At 34.7% G+C, this 24,812-nt stretch overlaps 3 protein-coding genes across 6 annotated transcripts; 1 reads left to right on the top strand and 2 right to left on the bottom strand.

The window, feature by feature from the left end:
• The first annotated feature begins 1,094 nt into the window (after positions 1-1,094).
• On the top strand, positions 1,095-12,569 carry LOC130799758 (PLASMODESMATA CALLOSE-BINDING PROTEIN 5-like). Of its 2 annotated transcripts, none has more exons than XM_057662979.1 (3): positions 1,095-1,240; positions 5,762-6,019; positions 11,077-12,569. In XM_057662979.1, exons 1-3 carry the CDS (start codon positions 1,171-1,173, stop codon positions 11,154-11,156), a joined length of 408 nt encoding a protein of 135 aa, XP_057518962.1. In that variant the 5' UTR covers positions 1,095-1,170; the 3' UTR covers positions 11,157-12,569. The 2 variants fall into 2 exon arrangements, with proteins under 2 accessions (XP_057518962.1, XP_057518963.1); XM_057662980.1 differs by lacking the exon at positions 11,077-12,569 and adding an exon at positions 7,186-7,326.
• Positions 7,251-13,317, bottom strand: LOC130799757 (serine/threonine-protein kinase SAPK3-like). 3 transcript variants are annotated; one of them, XM_057662975.1, is made up of 9 exons: positions 12,938-13,310; positions 12,586-12,660; positions 10,495-10,596; positions 9,507-9,560; positions 9,320-9,412; positions 9,125-9,217; positions 8,601-8,705; positions 8,369-8,467; positions 7,251-7,715 (listed from the first exon to the last, which is right to left on the bottom strand). In XM_057662975.1, exons 1-9 carry the CDS (start codon positions 13,055-13,057, stop codon positions 7,425-7,427), a joined length of 1,032 nt encoding a protein of 343 aa, XP_057518958.1. In that variant the 5' UTR covers positions 13,058-13,310; the 3' UTR covers positions 7,251-7,424. The 3 variants fall into 3 exon arrangements, with proteins under 3 accessions (XP_057518958.1, XP_057518960.1, XP_057518961.1); XM_057662977.1 differs by having other exon boundaries at positions 7,273-7,715; positions 9,507-9,539; positions 12,938-13,317; XM_057662978.1 differs by lacking the exon at positions 8,369-8,467 and having other exon boundaries at positions 7,273-7,715; positions 12,938-13,316.
• A 6,660-nt stretch (positions 13,318-19,977) lies between these two features.
• Positions 19,978-20,945, bottom strand: LOC130799311 (uncharacterized mitochondrial protein AtMg00810-like). Its single transcript, XM_057662411.1, has 3 exons — positions 20,904-20,945; positions 20,743-20,805; positions 19,978-20,652 (listed from the first exon to the last, which is right to left on the bottom strand). Exons 1-3 carry the CDS (start codon positions 20,943-20,945, stop codon positions 19,978-19,980), a joined length of 780 nt encoding a protein of 259 aa, XP_057518394.1.
• Between the last annotated feature and the right edge of the window lie 3,867 nt (positions 20,946-24,812).

Raw genomic sequence — 24,812 nt, 5'->3', positions numbered from 1 at the left:
GATCGGGTAATTATCGGGTCGGTCATGTTTCGGATTAAGTCGCTTTCGGGTCGGTCGGGTTCGGGTTTTGTCAGGTCGGATCCCTGATTCATTTTCGGATCGGATCAAATTTTCCCAGGTCTAGTTATAACTGTAGTTGATAAATGAAAGCTGGGTTTTGTGTTCTAGAAAAGTTAAAAGAATAGAGCAAAGTTTATTGAAAGTGAGGTAACAGATGTTAAAAGCAGAGGGCATTCCAACAATAACAAAATACAAGTGTCAACAACAAATCCTTATGCTAAGCAGCACCAGCGCACTCGCTTTGAATTCCCCCTCTTTTCAATATTGTCCACCTCATTTACATTCAACGCACACGCATAATCATAATCCTATTGCTAAGTAAAACTCTCAATTCAGAAATTTGTATAAGAGAGAATGAATAAAATTGCATTCATAAATCTACATCTCTAAATCCAAGTTGAACTATAAACATAAATAAAAAATAAAATTAATTACATAATAAATAAATAAACAAAGAACAAGAAAAAAATCAAGTTAGAGTATAATTTTTAAGAATACAATTTTTTTTTCTTTTTATTTGTCCACATTACTAAAACGGGTAATTTCATAAGTATCCACTTTAGAATAATTTCCTTTCTTATACATAAATTTTTCCAAAACTATACTCATGCTCATTTTACTATATGTTTATAAGTAATCTATGTTAGCATTTAATTAACGGATAGAAAGTAAGATTATTGTAAGACATGTATTACCATAATATTTATGATGAGTAATGATTAGTATATCTTTATTTATTTTTCTCATTTATTTTTCCAGAAGATGAATAAATTTTTTTAAAATAATGATTTATATAAAATAAAAATTACTATCTAAATTTTTGCTCAAAAATTAATAGTGAACAAACATAATTAAAATGGAGGGAGTATAATTTTTTAAAAGAGGATAAAAATTCAAAATTTAACCCCTAAGTTAATTATTTGAATAATTATTTTAGTTTCTTTAACTTATAACACAATATCCGCTATGACACGTATATCCACAATAAAATTAAACTAAGTATAGCGAAATTTCTGTCCTAATTAACACTCACTATAAATAGAGCATTGTAGAAAGAAGATACTCTGATAATTACAAGTCACATATAGAGATCCCAAGTACAGAATAAGCATGGCTCGTGCTTCACCAATCTTTTCAATTACCTGTTTCTGTCTCTTTTTATTGGTCCAACAATTAGCTGGTATGATTATATAGCTACTTACTTCTTCACTTTCATTTATTATTATCTTATTTTTTTTTGGGTATTTTTGTTTTTAATTATCATGCATGTTTTTACTTCTTGAATTGAATTTTCTGCTAAAAAGAAGGCCAATTCGCCATCGCTCTGCTGTTGCGTCATACGTACTTACCACTTAGTCACTTAGCATAAAAGCGAATCCGACATTTGTTTCATAGGAGCCAAAGATGCAGTACTGGATTAGGGTTGTTTAATCTTATATAATTCTTAAAATCTAACATTATGTTTGGATAGCAACTTTAGAGAAAAAAAAAAAAAAAAAAGGAAAGAAAGAGAAATAAACGGCAAAAACTCTTCTTTATTTAAGAAGAAAGAAAAGCAAAAGGAAGAGATATAAGTGTTTTTCTTTCCATTCTTTCCATTCTTTCTAACTTTGATAAGTTTAAATCTTTATAAACCCATAAAATTCATTCTAATCTAAACATCCACTAATTCTTGTCCTTTTTGAATAGCTTTAGGCATTACGAACATGTGGCAATGAGCCTCATATAATTTTAAATTGTCCTTAATAGGGACGGAGCAAAAATTGAGAAATTTTATAAATATTTTGTATAATTTTTAAAATTATGATATTTTTCTAATAATTTTGTATCTGTAAACACCTAACATATACTAAATATTTTAATATTAAGTATGCAATCCAATATATTAAAAGAACGTCCCATGTACACAAAATAGAGCCATCTCTATAAGTCATGGAACAATTGTACATAAAGTTAAAGCCATCTTCATTACTAAAGTTTTTTTATGTTTACAATTAACAATCAGTTTTCCGAGAGATTGTCTCTCTGACAGACATCTTTCAAGCCTATTACAGTAAAGTTCAATGCATGCTCTAACTCTATATTTTTCTATATTTTTCTCTATATTTTACAAGAATTTTTATAAAATTAATACTTAACTACCTATATTTTTTGAATAATGAAATATGAAGAATGAATAATTAATTTTAAATTAAGTTGGTGGTCTCCCATAAACTGTGCAAGAGTCAATAAAAAAAATAGTATGATGGTATTTGATAATTGGTAGGTCTTGTGAGAGACCGCCTTACCGTTAGACAAATAGTCTAATCCCAATTATAATTTTTTACATTATACGATCAATAATTAATCAATTTAAAGTCATAATTAATACCTAAGTCAAAATTGACTCTAAATTAACTTTTTGCAACATAAGATGAACACTAGTTTATGAGGTATCTTGGATACCTCCCCCTCAAATGTAGTTTATTATATTGAATTCAACAATTGCAATTGTATTAAACCTCCCCTTATCTTGAGAACAATCTCTCAAGTTCACAAATAGTAGAGCAAAGTAAGAACACTCTTAAGTTTCTGACAATGCAATAGCTTACTCTCAATAAGTGTGTTTGTGGTGCTTTGTTCTATGAATGATAGCTCCCTTTTGTAGAGGAAGGAAAGTATCATTCTTAGAACCACACTCAATGCACCATCAAAGCACAATTAATAGTTAACACCCTACAATTAACATACATTAATCTTAGCAATGAACCACCCTCTTAATGCATATTAAACATCAACAATAAACCTAGCAATAACATAGAAATAATGCCCACCATTATTCTTAGACTAATTGCCCCACAATACACCATTTCAATTAATGCCTTAAACCGTGTATTAAATGGTCCGAAATAGCATCTTAGGCAATGTACTCGAACGAGGCACTAAAGTACTTGAACAAGCACATGGGTCAGAAAGCTTTTGTTGGTCTCTGACCATGCTGCTTGAACGAGGCACTATTGTGCTCGAACGAGCAGCCTCCTGCAACACCATTGACTTCATTTCACTTGTTGCCTCGAGCGAGCATTCTCATTCCCATGCCTTACCTCGTTCAAGGTATGGTTCCTACACACTTAGTGAAGCCTCAAATGCCCCACGTTTATCACTTCATCAATCGTTCCAAACCTTAATCTACTCACACTCAACACATCTTTATCACTTTCCTCCAATGTACATGATAAAGTATATTCGATTATATGATTAAAGTTAACGTCATTGTTATGAATATTGGTACTTGCACTAACAATCTCCCCCCTTAAGTCCAATATTCTTATCATCCTCAAAAGTAACTCTCTTTGACCTAAAAACACCATTATCATCACTTTTGTGGCTTTGGCTACCACACCCAACTTGTAAATCTTACAAGTTCCTCTTACTTCTTACTCCCTTCATAAGCATAAGGCTCCCTCAAATGACTTTTAAAACTCCTCTATTTGCTTTGAATGTGCATCCCTTACTCTTAAGTCTATCTAATGATATAAGATTTCATTCTAACTTAGGCACAAATCTTACATCACCAAGTCTTTTCTTGACACCTGCATGTGTCTCAATTTCAACCTTTTCAATACCTTCTACTTTCACCTTTTCATCATTTGGCAAAGTAACAAGGACATTATCATCATAACTAAGCTTAGTAAATTTTTCCTTCTCACAGCAAATGTGGAATGAGTAACCGGAGTCTATTACCCATCCCTTACTATGAACCACTCCCCTATCAGCTAATAGAGCCCCATCATAATCATCTCCAACGAAGCCTAGAGCGGCACTCCCGCTACTCATTCTCATGTCTCCCACTATCCTTAAGCTTTTCATTCTCTTAAGGTTCTCTTTAAATTCCTTGCACATCATTTGTATGCGTCCCTTCTTCTTACAATAATAACACTCTTTGTCACTAAGGTCACCCCTCCCATTAGACTTTTCCCTTCCTTGATATCTATTTTCCTTGTTTCTCCCCCTGTTGGAACCCTCACTGAACAAGCCATCCCCAACACTCTTCTTTTTTCCCCTTCTCTTCTCACCATGAATCTATCATTCTCTTTCAACGATGCCAATGCTTGATCAAGAGTAATAAGAGTCCCTACCTATGAGCAATGTTTGGACTATGTTTCTATAGTCCTTGGGAAGTGAAGCCAAAAGGAGTAAAGCTTGTTCTTCATCAATCAATTTTTCATCGGCATTTAACAATTGGCACACCAACTTGTTAAATCTGTTAATGTGGTCTTGCATTTTTGTATCCTTATCCTTCATGAGTTGATACAACTCCCACTTCAAGAAAAGTTTGTTTGTTAGGGATTTAGAAGCGTACACCGTTTGTAGTTTTTGTAACAACTCGTCGGAATCGGTCTCTTTCAAGTAATGATTTGGGTGCAATGGTAGGTCAGATCGTTCTTACGGCCTTCTTTCTCATTTGTATCCATTTCGTCTCTACTACATTATTTGGTTTCTCTTACAATAGTGCGTCATCAATGCCTTGTTGCACCAAATAATCCTCCACCGAACTCTTCCATATAGCAAAGTCGATTCGCTCATCGAACAATTGAATATGAAACTTTTCACTCATTGTGTTTTTCTCGCTCTATAAACTCACTTTCTTTCACCAATGTGCCCAAGAAGCACTCCCCGCTCTGATACCAATTGAAATGGAAGCTTTAAAGATGTTTAACAATGAAAAACAAAATGAAAATTAAAGCAAAATATGAACACAAGTATTCATGAGGTATCTTGGATACCTCCCCTTCAAACGTAGAAATAATTCCCACTATTATTCCTAGATTAATTACCCCACAATACACCCTTTTAATGGCTTAAAACGTGCATTAAACTGTCCAAGATAGCATCCTAGGCTATGTGCTCGAATAAGACAGTAAAGTGCTCGAACAAGCACATGGATTAGAAAGCTTTTATTGGTCTCTGATCATGCTGCTTGAACGAGGCATTATTGTGGTTGAACGAGCAGCCCCCTGCAGCACCATTGACTTCATTTTACTTGTTGCTTCAAGTGAGCAACCTTATTCCCATGTCGTGCCTCGTTCAAGGCATGTTTCCTACACTCTTAGTGAAGCCTCAAACGCCCATGTTTATCACTTTATCATGCGTTCCAAACCTTAGTCCACTCACATTCGACACATCTTCATCACTTTCCTTCAATGTACATGATAAAAGTTAATGTTCTATAATATGATTAAAGTTAATGTCATTGTTATGAATATTGATACTTGCTCTTAACACTCTTGAAAGCTATACCTGATCATTCAATTGATCGCTTTAACGTCTGAACTGATACTTTAACGTCGAAATTGGAAACTTTAAAATAATTGATCCATTTAAGGTTATAAACTTATAAGTATAAAAAAATCAATTTAATATCAAAATTGATCATTTTTAGGTCAAAATTTAAATTTTTAATTATAATTGATTACTTTGATATTAGAATTGATCACTTTCAAAATTGAAAGTTTTTTATTTTTTTGATGCATTTAAACTTATTTTAAGTTGAGATTAACCACTTTAATATCAGAATTGATACATTTAAAGTCTAAATTGGATTTTTTTGTTTTTTATTTTTTTTGGTTTAGACCAACCCATTTAACACTTGCCACATAATGAAACAGTCTATTGTGACCTTTTGCGTTTGTTAATAGATGATAAATGTGCCCTTACTTAGATGGACAAACCAAGAAATGTCCCCCATGGTGCGTTTCTAAACACGATGCTTCAATGGATCGGGTCAAGATGTCACTAGATTGGATCTGTAAGAATGGAGCGAATTGTGGCCCAATAAGCCCAGGTGGGCCTTGTCATGTTAAAGGTGATCTCAAGGCCATGGCTTCTTATGCCTTCAATGACTATTTTCAGAAGACTAGAGTTTCTGGTGGGCTTTGTGATTATGGTGAAGTAGCTACCCTATCTAATTCAGATCCCAGTAAGTATTTATCCTTGATTGCTTATTAGTTTGGCCAAAACTTTGAACTTTATTTTGCCATTTTGAATTTTCTTTTCATTTTTCATTATAAAATATGCAACCAAAGAAACAAACTAAACAAACTAATGGTTTTTTTATTTGGTCTGTTTTACTGTTTTAACGAACTACTCTGCTTTGTTTACAGAAAATTATAATTTCTGGTTTGGTCTTGAATTCTTTTATTTTTTTAGAGCAACTCAGATCAAGAATCGTATTTTGATAAAAAAATCATAATAGTTTTTATATATATATATATATATATATATATATATATATATATATATATATATATATATATATATATATATATATATATAATACGCTATGATATTTGATGCGTCAATCATCAAAGATAAGTTCGTAGTTGAAAATGATCGCCAAATACTTACGATGTTAAGAACAAACAACAATGAGCAAAATTAAGTTTGACAAAGTAACAAATAAGGACACAAAGATTTAAGGAGGTTCACCCAATGATGGCTACGTCCTCCGTGGTGTGTAGTTTATGTTTATATTATATCAAATGAATACAAACAACACTTCAATATGAAGAATTACAATTGAGATAGAGATAACAACAATAGGCTATGTGTTTGGCTTAAGGGTTGTGTTTGATGTGTTTTGCATACTTGAAGTGTGGGTATGAGAGCCCTATTTATAGTGCTAGGTACTTGAAGATGAATGGCTCACATAAATACATAGTTAATTTAGGGTAATGAATACTATGAAATAACTCTAAGAACTTGAAAAGGCATTATCTCAAGAGTCACACACATGAGACTCTTCACCTTAATCTTCATTAACACCAATAATTCCCATGAATACTCTTCACCTTATTACACCCTTTTGGATTCCACAACTCAAGAGTCACACACATGAATTCAACCCTTTAATGTGCACTCAAGTCACACATTAGTATAGTATCATTTATAATCACATTAGTATAATACCATTCATAACAGTAGTTAAAATATTCATTTTAACATCCTTATATAAGTTTGTTTAGTTAAGATGGCGAACACGTACTCCCTTTGAAATGTTAATGCCCATATGAATATAACATCCTTCTTTTTTTTTTTTATATATATATATTTTACTAATCTTTTTTAATTGAATTTATGTTATAGGTCATGGCCCTTGCAAATTCACATGTACACCATACTAATGTACAGTGACTAATTTTAGAGGTGGGTGAATGAAATGAAGTAGCTGTGTTTATAGTTGTATTAGTTAGATATATTTATACATGTATAATTTTATAAGACATTACACCAAATCAATTGAATCAATCGTAGCAAACTGAAACGAAGAGATACGACATAACATAAAAATAATGTATAACACTTCTATTTGGTAAGTGTAATGATCATATAGGAGTAGAGACAAAGTCACCACTAAGATCAGAATCTAACAATTCAGCCTCTAAATCATCAGTTTCATCATCAAGTGTTTGAGATCCTGTAGTTTGTTCTGATGATTTGGTTGATTTTCCTGGTATTCTTGCTTCTTCTATGATTTTCATGATATCTTCTTCGCTTTGAACTTGCTCATCATCACTCGCTTTTTCTCCATTGTTCATCTTCTCCCCTTCGATTAAGCTCTTTGGAAGATTCTTCAGAAACCATGGCTGCTTCTTTATCTCTGGGATTGTTATCCTCTTCATTGTTGATCCAACCAAAAATCACAACGCAAACAGAATCGTAATATGTTTCAAAATGAACCAATAAGCGAAAAATCCAAAAGTGATATGTGATAAATTTGGCCTTGTACACAAGACCCATACAAGAGAAAAATTGATTGCACGCAAACCCAATGAGATTTCATCCTAAAACAAATTGCTAACATAGTCGTTCTCTTGAGAGACTGTCTTTCTAGGAAATGTGACTCAGGCGTAGCCCATTGAAGCTTGAAGCTTAATATCTACTTATTGTATCTTTAATGCCTTACTTTATCGCATTTTTAATGCTTACTTACAATATTCTTAATGCCTATACATATCCTTAATGTCCACCGAGTAAGTGTGCAGTACTTACAAATTACAATATATTAAATGTTACTTATAATATTTTTAATGCCCGTCTAATAATTTGCTGTATATTTTTTTATGGGCCAATCCAATCAAAGATGGTCTTTCAAAGAGACTGCTTTACACAAGTATTTGTGTTGCTTATTGGAGGGGTAGTCCATCAAACTTATATATATTAGTCAACCTCTCTCTAATTATCCGATATGTGATCACGTGTGAGTTATTTTTTCCAACAAGATGACTCAAAATTAAACCGAGCTAAAGATTGTGAAATAGTACATTACCTTAGAGGGATTGGAAACAAAGATACGCGATAAAAGGTTTTTGCAATCAGTTGATACGCGCACATAATCTGGTATTGAATATTGGACTCCTAATATTCTCTGTGAAATGTGTGAATATCAATTCTATCAACAATAGATTAGCCTCACTAGTATTTGTTTATGAAACGGGTTCAACATACTGCATAAACAAATAGACTAAGAAGAGTGAGAAATATTTATATAAACAGCTTACTGCAATGGTTTTACGAAAATTTTTAGGATCTTCAGGATCTTCAAATGGATATGCTCCAACCAGCATTACATACAACGTCACTCCACAAGACCAAACATCAGCAATCTGTAATATAATTACAACCATTAACTTATTTTGACTTATTGATCAGTCAGACAACCAAAAACTTGTTTGATATACGATATCTTTCATGTCATTGAAAAAGCAAGTTTTTGAGCCTAGAAAGTGTTATTGACTTAGGGATTCATTTTCCTCTATATACAACAGACAAAAAATTACTAGTTCAACCGCTAATCCATACAACTAGCTTAACAACCTAAAATTATGATCAAATGCCAAAAGGCAAATTATCTCAATATTTAAGCTTATAGTGAACGCTTCGTCAAAATATAAATATAATATATCACGACTGTCTCTATATAGGTCTTCTAGGAAAAATTGTGAAATATGAAACAAACAGCATTTATATATATCTGACACTGAGTATTCCGTGGCAATTGACAACTAGGGTTTGTTTACTCTACCTTGCCATCATATTCCTTACGCGCCAGAACCTCAGGTGCAATATATGCAGGCGTACCCACTGTTGATTTTGGCTGTGAATGCAATATTCCCGACTGTAATGCAGTGAATTGTAAGTTTAATAGTTGGAAAAAAGGAGGGTTTTATCCATCAAAATATATACCAAAAGTAAGCTCGAATATGAGATATTTTCTTACTTTTGAGTAACCAAAGTCGCATATCTTAAGACGAGGAGTTGGACTGCCATCAAGTAGCGTGTTTTCTAGTTTAAGATCACGGTGACAGATTTCCTGCACGAATGAAAGCAGTAGCTAGTTTACTGCTGAACTATGGAGAATGTGACTAAGAGAAACATGTAATACTAATAATTTTGAGTTATTTTACCATGGTATGACAGTAGCTGACTCCTGAAATCAGCTGCTGGAAGAAAAATCTGGCCTGTTACTTGCATGCAAAATATAGCTAATGAAATCAACTGATTTATACAAATTTCAATAACAATTGGTATCATAGACAACCCTAAGCAAGTCAACTTATGATCTATGTTACTTGGACTCTTCATTTTGATTCACGTACCCATATCACTCGGATATTGATATGATATTTTAAAAAGTGAAAATTGATGGTCCAATTGAAATCCAAGCCACTGTAGTTGTAATGGATTTGGGAGGCACCGGCTAGTTATCCGACCACTGATAGAAGTGGTAGGTTCTCATTGCTCTGTATAACCAGCCTCATGCGGTTCCCTCCACTTTAGGACCCTTCGCTCAAGCCCCATGAATCGACTCCCAACTTGGACAGGGCAAGCTGGCAATTAGCCAGAGCCCAAGATCCAACTTGGCAACCATGGACAACATCCCACCAATTTAATGCCCTCAGTTGTGTTACAAGCCCACGTAACTGAACTCGGAAATTTGCTAAGTACTTTAGCTGATATATGAATTAAACTATTTATGAATAATCTTCCGATGTGGGAATATGAGACCTCATTAAAGTCATAAACTGTATATTCATTGTACTCTATTCTGCAGTCTGCACGAATTAATCTCTATGAAACTATCAAACTAATGCTAGAGTTAAATCACAATCACCTGCTCTAACATATCAAACAATTAACTAAAATTTCCACTTTTGTTCCTTTATAACAATAATTTGGCCGAGTTTGAGTTTCAAATGTTGCAATCATCCCTTATTAAAACAGAGTTATTTCCAATGAACCCTTATAGATATTATCAATTCATCTTAATAAATATATCATCAACAATACCATATGTACTTATGCATATGATTTGATCGGTTATTATGTAGGTTTAATAACAAAAATTGAAATTAAGGGAAAAATATAGAACTAGATTAAGCAAGGAATAATAACCTCGTCTTCGCTAAATCGACCAGCATTGCATATTTTGTTGAAGAGCTCACCTCCAGCAGCATACTCCATCACAATGGCTAAATGCGTCGGAGTCAGTAACACCTTGTATATATTGAAAGTTTTTGGTATCAGTAAACTAACTCAATCAAAATGTTAAGCTTATAGTTATAACTCAAAATATACTATATACTCTATCATTTAGATGACAACAAATTTATAAATTCAGTAAAATTTATATATTATTTCTTAATATTTAATATATATTCTCTCACAACAATAAAACACTTACTGCTTTTTTTTTTTCACAAAGTTTCACTGGCAAAATCTCATCTAAAAACTCATGTACACACTCCTTTCTTTTTTTTTTTTTTTTTTTTTTTACCACATTAATCATATTTATCATACAACCTTTGTCCTTTTCAAAAATCCCCCAAAATTTATAGTGTAAAAACTAATTTGTAGGAGAATAAGTCAAAATACACATAAATGATAAAATAAATTGTAGGATTATAAGTGACTTATATATTCACCAAACATTTAATACACAATTAAGCAAGTTAATTAAGTTGTTAGTATTTGTAGTGAAAGTCCCAAGTATGTGCGGCACTTGGAATCAGTTGATGGAGAATCAATCTAGTACGCTACCCTTTCTCAATCATTAGATGGTTAAAGGGAGAATTGGAGATCATGCACATTGACAAAGTCGAAGAACCAACTCAAGGCTGCCAGCACATTGTGCTCGAAGAAGCACAGACCATCAGCAATATTCTACCTTTGTTTGTTCTATGTACTAATGTCCTATCCATTTGTTATATATGACCCTATCATCATCATCATTGTTACCTGAAACGACATTCAGTTTTGAACGGAAAAAAGGGACAGGGAACGCAATCTAGATTGACTCGAGAACGATTGGGTACAAGATACATTTTGTATAAAAAGTATATTAAAAAACAAAATTAAATTAAAATGATATTTTGTTTTAAGAAAAGTTTTTAAGTTGGTTTTTTAGTTTTTTAGATTTCATCTCGCTTTTCCTTCCTTGTTTTTTAAATTTGTAAATAAATGCCAAGGAACCTTTTTAAAAAGGTCTTCTACACCGAAACGTTTCTACACCGAAACGTCACGTTAAGCGATTTGGATTGCGTTTCGTGGTGTGATTAGGGACGGATGTTCTCGGATCGCGGAACGTGGCTACGTTTCACGTTCATGTAAGTATGATCATCATCATCATACCCAATGTATCCCGTCCATAGAAACACTATAATCAGGGTCTGGAGAAAGAATGAAAGCGACAACTCATATCCATAAAGAAGAGCGTGACCAAAGAGTTTCTCGACTCGAGAAAGAACAAGAGATGCTCCTACAACGAATAGGACTGAGTGAATATACTATCCTAGATCATTTATAAGAAAGAAAAAACTCTCATTAGAAACTCTCCTTTCTTGCTTAGTTTATTACTCCCTAACTAAGGCTCATTTTCTCATTAATCTAGATCTATTGTAATTCCTTCAAATTAATAGCTTTTATACATATTATATTACAATCTTAGATAGAGGATGTAGTTTTAATTTGATGAATCACTTTAAATCTTGTGTTATTTAATTTTTTATTTATTTTATCATTCATTATATTCGTACATATATAGTTTATATTATTGTGCACTACATAGATACTCAATTTTTTTCCCAAAGTATTGATGTTGCATGTGTGCCACTCATTTCATTAGTATTTTATTGTCTTTAATCAATAAATTAGAACATTGTTTAATTATCTCGATTCAAAATAAGTATAACTTTTAGTGTTTATAATTTTTAATTAGTATAAGTGGAGATGATAATAATCGAAAATGTTATGTTAAGCGGTATAATTAGATGAAAATTTACGAAGAATTTGGAGATGAAACTTTTGATAATTTTATTTTCCAATTAATTCTTACCAAACAGATTATAAATGCTAACTAATGAAAATAAATTCGGTATTATCTAATTGTTTACTTTTCTTCTCGAAGGATATAATTGATTTTATTTTATTAAATACCAAACAATACTTCCTTAACTAACATCATGATTGATGAAGTTTACCGCTTACCTCTCTGAACTTGATGATGTTTGGATGCTTCAAAGATCTATGATTTATGATTTCCCTTTGAACATTTGCATCAATCTGAATAAATATTTAAAATAATAATATTTAAATTGCAAAAACAAAAATGAAGCTTTAAGTTTTGACTTATTTTACACTCAATAATAAAAATAAAACAGTGAAATAATTAATAAATATTCCCAGAAATAATCATTAAGTGATTAACTGATCAACATGATGAATGATCAAATAATAAAATTGAATTGTTCAAGGAAAATTTCAATTTTTTTCTCAGAAAAAAAAAATAAAATTATAGGAGTAATAATTTTAACAAGAGAAAAAAACACTGAAGTTTTACCTTGGAACCTCTTTCAATGTATTTGACTGCAAAAAGCTGTTTAGTCTTCTTGTCAATAACCAATCTTGCCACTCCAAAATTTCCAGAACCAATATCTTTTATTGGCTCATATCTTTCCATTTTAATATTTAAAGCTTTAAAAAATTATTTTCTGAAAACCCAAAAAGGATTGTTAAGAACCCAATATTTGTGTTATTTTTGTGCACTCTTTCTGTTTTGAAAAAAAACCCTAAGTTTTTGAATTTATAAGATGTCAAGTAAAAAAAAAAAAAAAAAAAAAAAAAAACTAGTAGAAGTAGTTCTGTGACTTGATTAGATGTTTTAAGTAGGAGTAATAAAATTCTGTTAGTTATTCCACTCAAAAGTTATGCTTTAGAAAACAATTTCCTCCTTTTTCTATTTATAATTTTATTTTATTTATGGGGAATTTTGGAGGACACCTAAATTTTATGTATCAGATGATGGAGAGCCGAAATAGTCAGCTTGACATTGATAGATTGCCTACCCATTTGCCACGTGTTATTAATTAATGATAAAAAATAGAAAAAATTACTTAGAATAATGCAATCTATTCATGTTTTTCCTACAATAATCTCACCTATTGATTAACCATGAATATCCTAACTTTAAGGGGTATTTTTTCTAGAGTAAACCCGGTGACCGGATGACTTGCTATATCATGTTTTATTATTTTAAAAAAAGATAAATTAAAATAAAATGTCAAAAAAAATATTAAAAAATTGTTCAAAAAAAAATTTATGATTTCTTTATCATGTAGAATTTTTTAAGTAAATTTTCAAAATTTTTTATAATTTTAAATTAATATTTAATTTATTTTTTTGGTGAATTACCTACTATAGTAGGTAATCGTTACCTACTATAGCAGGTAATCGGATTACTCAAGTTTACTCTACGTAAATACCCCTTAAAGTTGGGATTATTCATGGTTAATCAATAGGTGGAATTATTGTAGGAAAATCATAAAAATGTTGGATTATTCTAAGTAATTTTTCCTAAAAAATATCCTTTTAATTTAGCGGAAAGATTATTTGATCGTATTCGTCTCATACACAACTTTATTTATTTTTGGAAAATTTGCAAAGAAACACCTTATAAAACCAGTTTTTTGTAAAAAAAAAAAACACCTTTTAAATTTTTTTTTGTAAAAAAACACCTTTTAAGAGACTTTTTATCAAAAAAACACCTTAAATTAGTTTCCGGTGACTTTTGTCAACTTTCAGACGTTGACTATGCCATTTGAGCTCAAAAGTCAACGCCTGAAAGTTGACAAATGGCATAGTCAACGCCTAAAAGTTGACAAAAGTCACCGGAAACTGATTTAAGGTGTTTTTTTTTTAATAAAAAGTCTCTTAAAAGGTGTTTTTTTTACAAAAAAATAAATTTAAAAGATGTTTTTTTACAAAAAACTGGTTTTATAAGGTGTTTCTTTGCAAATTACTCTTTATTTTTTTACATAAATAAGGAATAAGCACAAATGGTTAGTACTTTGAGTATATGATACAATATTTTTAGTTTTTAATTCAAAAATACTGTTGTAAGATCGCCTATAACTTAGAAGTTCTTATAAGCTTTAACAAAGGAACGAAAGATAGAACGATGAAGGAATGTTAATGGTGAATTTCGAATGGTAGGAAAACTGATTTTTTTTTTATGTTGTTTTGATTGATTTTCGAAACAGCAATGAAAGAAACGATAATGGCAAACTTAATACTCACTATAAATCCATGTAGCAAGTAAAGAGGCTCTTAAGGCCAATTACACTAAACATATGAACTTTTGCAAATACGACTCTAATCCAAGAATCATACAAACAACGAGAATTTGAAACAAAGTTGTTTCGAGTTTTCTTTATCATTAATTCACTAATTAAAAAAGGAGTACAATCTGAAATATATATAAAGGAAAGCAAAAAAGAAAAATAACTACTGGAAATAAACTAAGGAAACCGTGGGGGAAGAACCGGCCACAACCGTTTGGTGGTTACCAAAAATAACTACTTGGTAACCGCCTCCCATGTGTCCATTTTGTGAGTAACTCCTTACGTAACTTCCGTCCCATAATTTCCTACTTACAAAAATCGAAAACAACTACTAGTAACTTACAAAACCAGAAATTAACAACTAAAAACTAACTATAACTTCTAGTAACTATTATTATTTCTGCAAATAACCACCTTAGCTAAATTGGACTAAAAAGGACTTTGAGGATGATGGTTTTAAGCATGTATTCCACACGCCCTAAATGCATGAAGTTTAACTGAAATTTTCAACCTCGTTTTCATGCTTTAGCTTGATCTTCGTCTTTGTTTGCTTCTTGATTTGTACTTTGATACTTGTCTAAAGACTTCTAAAATACTTAAAGTAACATGACATTTTTTAACTAAACAACTAAATCTAAACATAAAGGTTCGACTCAAATAAACACAAACTAAAAGCTAGTAAATAAACTTCAGATTTGATTAAGACAATGCTTAACTGTGGATGATCTTTGAAAGGTGGATTAAAAGAATGTTTGTTGCATGAGGGTGTGGCACCAACATTCTCTCCTGTTTCGACGGAGTTTGTCCTCAAACTTGATTCAATGAGTGTGATATTGGGTTTTACAGCTCCTGGAATTGTCGAGTGTCTTACAAATGATTTTCTTTGTGGTAAACGACATGTTAGCATTGATGATTGTGAGTGATGGGTGAGGCTTCTTTGATTTCGACTTGGGGTTAGGGATGAGGGTGATTTTGTGTCCATCTTTGTTGAATGAATAAGTATTAGCATAGCCATCATAAATAACTCTCATATCGAACAACCAAGACCTGCCCAACAAGAGATGGCAAACGTCCATGGGGATGACATCGCACCAAAGCTTCTCTTTATAAGACTTTCCAATGCTAAATGACAGAAATGCTCGTCGTGATACTTGTAATCTCTTACTTTGATTTAACCATTCAACAACATAAGGATGAGGATGAGAGGTTGTCGGTAGTTGAAGTTTGTCGACTAGTACTTGTGATGCCACGTTCGCGCAACTTCCTCCATCGATGATTAGGGAACAAACTTTCTCACCGATGGTGTACTTTGTATGGAAAATCGCCTCCCTTTGATTGTCTTGGAGCGTGACAGAGCTGACGGTTAAATACTTTGTGAATCATCAAGCATTCGCCCTCGTCTGGACCAACACACTCGGCTTCTCCGCATTCGATTTGCTCAACCTCATTCTCCTCCTCTTTGATGCTCTCATATTTTACCAAAGTGATTATCTTTTTGTTCGAACACTTGGATGCAATATGTCCAGCTCCTTGACATTGATAACATCTTTTCATGAAGCGTTGGTTAGGGGGTGGTAAACTTGGTGAGGGGGCCTTTTTTTTAGGAACCAGGGGGTTAGTTGGGGTGGTTTTTGGCGAGTTGGGTTCGGTATTTGGGGTGGTTGTTCTCGGATAATTGATTTATCGTGTGAACGATCTTTGAGATTCTGGTCTAAGCTTGATTTTTTGTTGTTGCTCCACTTTATGAGCAAGAATGATGCGCTTTTCCAAATTGGTATAAGGATGCAAATTAACTACTCGAGCGATGTGAGTGTCAAGACCTCCTAGGAACCGAACAAGTGTTTGGGGTTCGTCTTCATTGACTCCGCACTTCATGAGGTAGGATTCAAACTCCCTAGCATACTCTTCGACACTACTGTTTCCTTGTTCCAAATGTTAGAATTTGGAAAAGTTGTCTTGCATATAAAACGAAGGTAAGAATTTCTCCTTTAACAGTTTCTTCAGTTTTTGCCATGTGCGCACCTTGTCTTTGCCTTGCCTTGCTCGTTTGGCGCATACTCCAGCCCACCAAATCGATGCATACTTTCTGAATTTCAAAGCTACAATCTTAACCTTCTTGTGTTCAGGTGTTTGTTGATAATCGAACACTTTTTCTACGATTCTTAACCATTCAACAAAATCATCTACGTCTAGCCTTCCTTCAAAGTCGGGGATGTCGATCTTAAAATCAGGTGCTGGATGTTGGGGAGTGTGGCATGGAGAAGATGGTTCGCCATTTTGGGATTTAGGTGATGAAACTTCAACCTTTTCGGTGGTATCTTAGAAAGATCTTTGTTGTGGGTTTGATTTGAGTAATTCAGATAGAATTAAGCAGATTTTTGAAGTATTTTGATCTTGGCATCTTTCTCTTCGCTGATTTTTGCCAAACGTTCGATCTCTTTGCACATATCTTGAATCACCTTTGGATCTATGGTGGCATCACCCATGGTGTTGTTATCTTCAAGATTCGAATGCATTTTATATCCAAGGAAAAAGCTGGCTCTAATACCAATATGTTGTAAGATCGCCTATAACTTAGGGGTTCTTGTAAGCTTCAACAAAGTAACGAAAGAAAGAACGATAAAGGAATGTTAATGGTGAATTTCGAATGGTAGGGAAACTGATTTTTTTTTTGTTGTTTTGTTTGATTTTCGAAACAGCAATGAAAGGAACGATAATGGCTAACTCAATATTCACTATAAATCCATATAGCAAGTAAAGAGGCTCTGAAGGCACAAGTGTAGTCGCCAATTACACTAAGCATAAGAACTTTTGCAAATACGACTCTAATCCAAGAATCATACAAACAACGAGAATTTGAAACAAAGTTGTTTCGGGTTTTCTTTATATATTGTAAGTTTTGTTTTTGGGTTTTTCTTCTTTTATTTTTGATTTGAACATAATTCTGTTAATTTATTCTTTTTTTGCACTTCAATTAAGTTTTTTTGATTTTTTGAAGTTTGTTTTGCTGTTATCTTTTCTGTTAAGAGATTTCTGAAGCTGTAATTGGTCTTGGCCAAGTTGATTTTGTTTTGCTGTTATTTTCATATAATTTTGTTTGCTGTTATCTTCACTTGTTGCTTCTGAATCTAGTTCTCCGAGGTGAAAGGTTTGGTTTTTTTCTCGGATCTTGTTATTTTCCTGGTTCTTATCTTTTGTCCTTTTTTCTCGCGTGTTTTACCTTGTGTTTTTGCTTTGAGTCTGTTATGTTTCAAGGATCTGCGTTTTGATCTGTGTTTTATCTTGGAGTGTTCCCTAGAATTGTTTTTACTTAGTTTTTTAGTGTCTCTCTTTTTTGTGTTGATATCTGTTAGTTACCTAAGTGTAACCTTTTACTTTTGTCCGTAGTAGCTGAATATAGAGTTAGGAAGCAATTATGGACACCTGAGGTCAGGTCCAAGGAGAGAACTTAGAGTGGGGACTTGGAACATAGGAACTCTAGAAGCCAAGTCGTTAGAGTTGGCTAATGATCTCTCTAAATATAGGATTCATGTAGCGTGTGTTCAAGAGACTAGGTGGAAGGGGCAAAAAGCAAAAGGTGTAAAAGGATATAAGTTGTGGTATGCAGGGCTGGACGGCAGACGTAACGGGGTTGGCATCCTAGTGTGTAATGATATCCTAAAGAAATTGGTTGAAGTAAGGAGGTGTAATGACAGGATCATGCTAGTTGGGATAGTAGTGGGGGAAGAGAACATAAATTGGCAGTGCGTACGGGCCCTAAGTTGGTATCGACGAGCAGGTGAAGTACGAGTTTTGGGATAACCTAGGAGACCTCATGATAACTATCGCGGAAGACGAGAAAGTTTTCTAAAGAGGAGACTTTAATGGACATATACGCAGAGATGCAGGTAACTATAACTCGATACACGGTGGGTTTGGTTTGGGGGCATGCAACCCAAGTTGACTATTTCCTAGTGCGTAAGGGAGATCGGGCATCATGCTTGGATTGTAAGGTAGTGTTGGGTACAGAGATGCCCACCCAACATAGGCTTTTAGTACTGGTTTTCAGGATGAGAAAGAAAATCGTAGAAAAGAAGGTCGAGTCCAAGGAACAGATCATGTGGGGGAGACTAAAGGGGACATGGCCACAACTCTGTCAACCAAGATAAGTTTATTGGGCTTCCTAAGACAGTTAGATGATGCAAATGAAATGTGGACGAACATGGCAAAAACCATTAGAAAAGTGGCAAAAGAGTAGAGGGAAGCTTTAGAAGGTAAAGGGTTGCACATTAGTCATACGAAGACTGAGTATTTGCGATGTGACTTTAGTAGGACAGCACCGATAGGTGAACCAGAGGTGTCCATAGAAGAAGCAGTTGTTAAATGTACGACCAAGTACAAGTATTTGGGATCGATCATTCAAAGGGATGGAGAGATTGATGGAGATGTAAACAATCGCATATAGGCGGGTTGGATGAAGTGGCGTGCAGCCATCACGGTGCTATGTGATAGGAAATTTTCAAGCAAGTTAAAAGGAAAATTCTACCGGACGACAATCAGACCTGCTCTGCTATATGGGACCGAATGTTGGCCTGCTAAGAAGATTTTTGAACATAAGATGGAAGTTAGAAAAATGTGTATGCTGAGGTGGATGTGTGGGCACACATTGATGGATCGTATTAGGAACGAAGAGTTTATTGACAAACTAGGCGTAGCCCTTATTTTGAAAAAATGCGCGAAAATAGATTAAGATGGTTTGGACATGTGCAGAGAAAGACTCTCGCCGCCCCTGTGAGAAGAGTAGAATGCATTACAGTAGAGGGTAAGAGGAGTCGAAGAAGACCCAGGAGAACATGGGATGAGCAGATAAAAGTTGACTTGCGTGAGTTAAACCTCTCCGAGGGCCTGACTAGGGATAAGGGTAGTTGGAGGTGTCATATCCATGTTTTAGATTACTGATGTCCTCGTAGATTACCTCTTTGTATTCTTGCCATCTTGCTCCTCTCATTTCCTTTATTAGTTTTTTTGCCCCTTTTATTTTTTTGTAGGTGGGTCTACTCTTTTTATAGATCTTTTTATCTTTCCCATGTAGCTACGTTTCCGTATCTGATCTTTCTTGAGCCGGGGGACTCCTTTGGTCGCGATCTCCTCTATGGGTATGAGTTGCCGCTGTCCTTCCATCCCCAAACCCTGTCCATAGTTTTTTCTATGAGCAGGATATACTTGGTTGGATGATGATGATGATGATGATGAAAAACGAAAAATCACTACTGGAAATAAACTAAGGAAACCATTGGGGAAGAACCGGCCACAACCGTTTGGTGGTTACAACTGCAGACCACCAATCAGTATCGGTGTAGGACAAAAAAGTCAAAAGATTAGAACGATACAACTGCAGACCATAGAGAATAGAACCTTTGACATAGCGAAGAATACGGTGAATAGCAGCCATATGTTCAATTCTAGGATCATGCATATAAAGGCAAACCTGCTGAACAACATATGAAATATCTGGGCGAGTGAAAGTAAGATATTGCAAAGCACAAGCCAGTCTATGATACAATGTAGGATCATCACAAGAAGAACCTGCATTAACACAAAGTTTGCCGGAGGTAGCAACAGGTTTACATTGAGACATGCCAGCCTTTTCAAGAATTTCAGAGGCATACCGCTGTTGAGAGAGATAGAGGCCCGTAGATGTATGATTAACAGCAATACCTAAAAAATAATTAAGAGGACCCAAATCCTTCATAGCAAACTCAGAGGTAAGTTTGGACATATGAGACTCACGGAGTAAATCAGATGAAGCCGTAAGAATGATATCATCCACATATAACAGCAGATAAGCAATATCAGAACCATGACAGTAAACAAAAAGAGAATTATCAGAAATGCTGTTAGAAAAATCAATAGTAGTCGCAAAAGTGGCAAACCGATGGTACCAAGCACGAGGAGCCTATTTGAGACCATAAAGAGATTTACGAAGAAGACAAACATGATCAGGACGAGTAGGATCACGAAAACCCAGAGGCTGATGCATGTAAACAGTCTCAGCCAAGTGACCATGAAGAAAAGCATTCTTAACATCGAGCTGATGAATAGACCAAGACTGGGAAAGGGCAATACTTAAAACAATGCGAATAAAGGCAGGTTTCACAACCGGAGTAAATGTTTCATCACAATCAATGCCTTCCCTTTGAGATTTACCATCACCAACAAGACGCGCTTTATAGCGCTCAAAAGAACCATCGGATTGGTCTTGACACGAAACACCCACAAAGACCGAATGATATTAGCATTAGGAGGACGAGGTACCAGATCTCAAGTGTGATTCTCAATTAAGGCATCAAATTCCTCTTGCATAGCTAATTTCAAGTTCGGGTCACGAAGAGCATTGAGAGGAGATTTGGGTAAGGATGAAAAAGAAATGGATAAGGCTTAGGATTAGTATTTGGGGTTAGGTTTGAAAATGCCATGTTTACTACGTGTAACCATGCCGGGTGGTGAGGGTAGAATTGTGGTAGGGGAAGAAAAGGAGGAAGAATTGGGTTGGCAAGGTACTGGGCTGCATGAGGCAGGCCTAGTAGAGGTAAAAGATGAGGGGAGAAGAGGGGTTGGGAGTGCAGCTGGGCCGAAAATATGAGCAGGCCCAGAATTGGAGTGGAAGCAGGGAGAGGATTCTGATGGGGTGAGCAGAGGGAGGTTGCTGATGGGCTGGAGGAAGGGAAGGATGCTAATGGGCTTAGTGAGGAAACAGGCCCAGTTTGTTGCTGGTGCTGGGTAGGGTAGGAGTGAACTGATGGGCTGGGCGTAGGAGCAGGCCTAGTTGGGGGGGATTTGTTTGGGTTGTTTTGAGCAAACGAAGGGGAATATTATCATCTAAGAATTGGTAGTTTCGGGAAGACGGTGAAGGAGATTGAGAAAGAGGAAAGGTGGCCTTATCAAATAGAACATGTCGAGATATAATGATTTTACGGGATGAGAGATCATGGGACTTGTAACCTCTATGAGAAGACGGGTATCCTAAAAAAATACATGGAGCGAAACGTGGGTGGAGTTTGTGGATAGTAGTAGAGGGAAAGAGAGGAAAACATAAACATCCAAAAACCCGTTGATGAGTATATGTAGAAGACTTACGATAAAGAAAGTGAGTGGGATTGAGATTGCCAAGAAGTTTAGAAGGGAGAATATTAAGGAGATAAGTAACCGTGTTTAAGGCGTGAGGCCAAAAAGACGGAGGAAGGGAAGCATGACATAAAAGAGTACGAATTATGTTATTGATGGAGCGGATTTTGCGTTCGGATTTGCCATTTTGAGAAGATGTGTAAGGACAAGAAAAACGAAGAGTAATGCGCCGACTAGTGCAAAATTGATGAAATATATTATTGTCAAATTCACCCCGTTATCACATTGGAAAGATTTTATATTAAGCTCAAATCTGGTATTAACAAAAGTATTGAAATTCACAAACACATCATAAACTTGAGATTTGCAGAATAAAGGAAAAGTCCACAAAAAATTAGTATAATTATCAAGAAAAAGAACGTAATATTTATATCCCGATGGACTAGAAATAGGAGATGTCCACAAATCACTATGAACAATATCAAAAGGCTTAGAACTCATAGACATAGAATTAACAAAAGGTAATTGAATGTGTTTCCCTAAAGGACAAGAATGACAAACAAAATGAGGATCTTTATTACATTGAATTAAACGAGAAGAATACAAGGAATTTAAAACCGCATTGCCCGGATGTCCTAAATAAGAATGCCAAATACTAGAAGAAAAAATGGAAAAAGCTGATGATGTTGAGGAAGTATGAGAAGCTCCATGTGTAGATGGGAAAGGATAAATATCACCCGTGCTATTAGACCTCAGAACGATGCTCCCCGTGGCCAAATCCTTCACAGAAAATCCAAAAGGATCAAATTCAATGGAAACCATATTATCATGAGTGAATTTACGAACAGAAATAAAGTTTTTAATAACTTTAGGTGCATGTAAGACATTTTTGAGGGTAAGAGATTTTTGAGAGTAAGGAAAAAAAATATACCCGTCACCAAGAACTGGAATCAAATTACTGTTACCGACAACAATAGCATTAGTGAATTGATGCTTTAAAGGAAAATAAGGAAGTAAAGTACCTTGAAATCGAGTCATGTGGGATGTGGCACCGGCATCCATGTAAAATTGCTCATCCGGAGTAGACAAAGAGAGAGTGTTCATGGCATGATCGATGTCCGTAGGAATATAATTCATAGAAGCACTAGTCCCAGTGTGATAACTTTGTGCCGATCGCGGACTAAGAAGACCAGTAGAAGGTGCATTGCTTTGAGAAGGGGGAGCCCAAGGTGTAGTGGGAAAGGGAGCAGCAGGCTGGGCCAAAGACTGTCCGGCCCAGTAATGCTAAGAAGGGGAGGAATAAGAGGGAAAGGAGGGTGGGCCAGAAGAATTTCTGTTGGACCGAGAAGGAAAAGTAAAGTTGGGCCTGGGATGCTGCTGCTAGTAGCCAGAATGACTGGCGGAGCCAGGGTGGTTACCACGGTGGGTCCGGCCACCACGACGAGAGTGACGGTGGCCATCACAGTGGTGGGGAGGGCCGCGGTTTTTAAAATGAGCGGAATTTTCTGAAAAAGAAGCTTTGTTTGTGGAAATAAGGGCCAAATCTTGAGCGGGAGAATTGTGTTTATGGTTGGAGCGCTCTTCCAATTCTAACCTAGAACGAAGAGTATCAAAAGAGGGAATGGGATTCATATGTTGAACCAAAGACTGAAAAGTTTTGCATTCCGAAGTGCCAAGATTAGTAAGAGAAGTAGCAATAGTTTCAAGTTCATTGTGAAAATTGGATAGAGAAATGTCATTAAATTGAGACTCAAGATGAAGAATTCGAGAGGTCTTATTATTTTGAAAATTGTTCTCAAGACGAGTCCAAGCATCAAAGGCACGATCATCGGGACGAACTATGGATTGAAGGAGAGATGGACTAATAGAGCCATAAATCCATGTGCGAACAATGTCATCAAGACGTTGCCATTCGGAATCTTTAGAAACTAATGCTTTAGAGGAGTCATCGGGAAGAATGTGAGAATCCACAAGGTGAGCTCTACAATGAAGCTTGAATAAAGTGACCCAAGTATGAAAATTGGAACCATCTACATCAAGTTGGATAGGCACGCATGTTTTAATGTTAGTAACCAAAGTGGCGGGATGAATTTTTGTGGGAGAAACCATGGAGAGGTGGCAGCAAGGGTGGTGGAGAAGGAAGAAGGAAGAGGTAAGAAAAGTGGGAAGCAAGAAACCTAGGCAAATGATACCATGAAAGAATAATTTGGCTTGAATGGTTGCCTTTCTCATTAGGAGTAATGTCAATATATACAATATTACAATCTATACTTTAGAAAACTAAATATTTACCTAATATTCTACATAATCATATTGATTATACAAAATATTCTAGTAATTAAATGATATTATTTTAACAATTATTTCACTGATTCTCAATCAGTATGGGATTGGTTTCCTTATATTTGTTCATCATTTTTCATTGCTGAATTCTGAAGTCAGTTTCTGGGGCTGCTATGGAGTATTTGAGAAATAAATTGTCATCTAATTTTGTGGGATTTTTTTTATATATATTAAAAGGCGGTTAGAGTATTATTAAACCCTAATTAAACTTGATTTCACCTTCTAATCAGAAATGAAAGAGTGGGGATCATGGGTTAATGGGGGTTTGTGATTTAACTCCTATATTAAATTCATGATGTTGTTGTCGACTTGGGTCGCCATTGCAACTCGCTGAAAAGCTCTCTGTTAGGACTAATTTCTGGCTTAATTAGAAACCTCAAAAGAAATCATTGATACCTTTGCTAAATTTGGTTTCGAACAAATTTATCAACCTTAAATGGTGGAGCTAAGAGCGATACCAGCATCGAAGACATTCATATAAATCAAACATGGATTTAAGGACTCATAATGTGGTTCTTAATTAGCCATAGTTATGAATGGAAAAATAAAGCGTCTTTTGTAAATTGTTATATCCAGTTCATTTGCGAGACATCATCTTTTCCGAGAGATCAATTCCTATGAAATATTGAACTTTAACAGATGTTATTT

The sequence above is a fragment of the Amaranthus tricolor genome, chromosome 14, assembly GCF_026212465.1.
Source record: "Amaranthus tricolor cultivar Red isolate AtriRed21 chromosome 14, ASM2621246v1, whole genome shotgun sequence".
NCBI classification, from domain to species: domain Eukaryota; kingdom Viridiplantae; phylum Streptophyta; class Magnoliopsida; order Caryophyllales; family Amaranthaceae; genus Amaranthus; species Amaranthus tricolor.
Note: the sequence above shows the minus strand (reverse complement) of the source record. Positions and strands in the feature narration are given on the sequence as shown.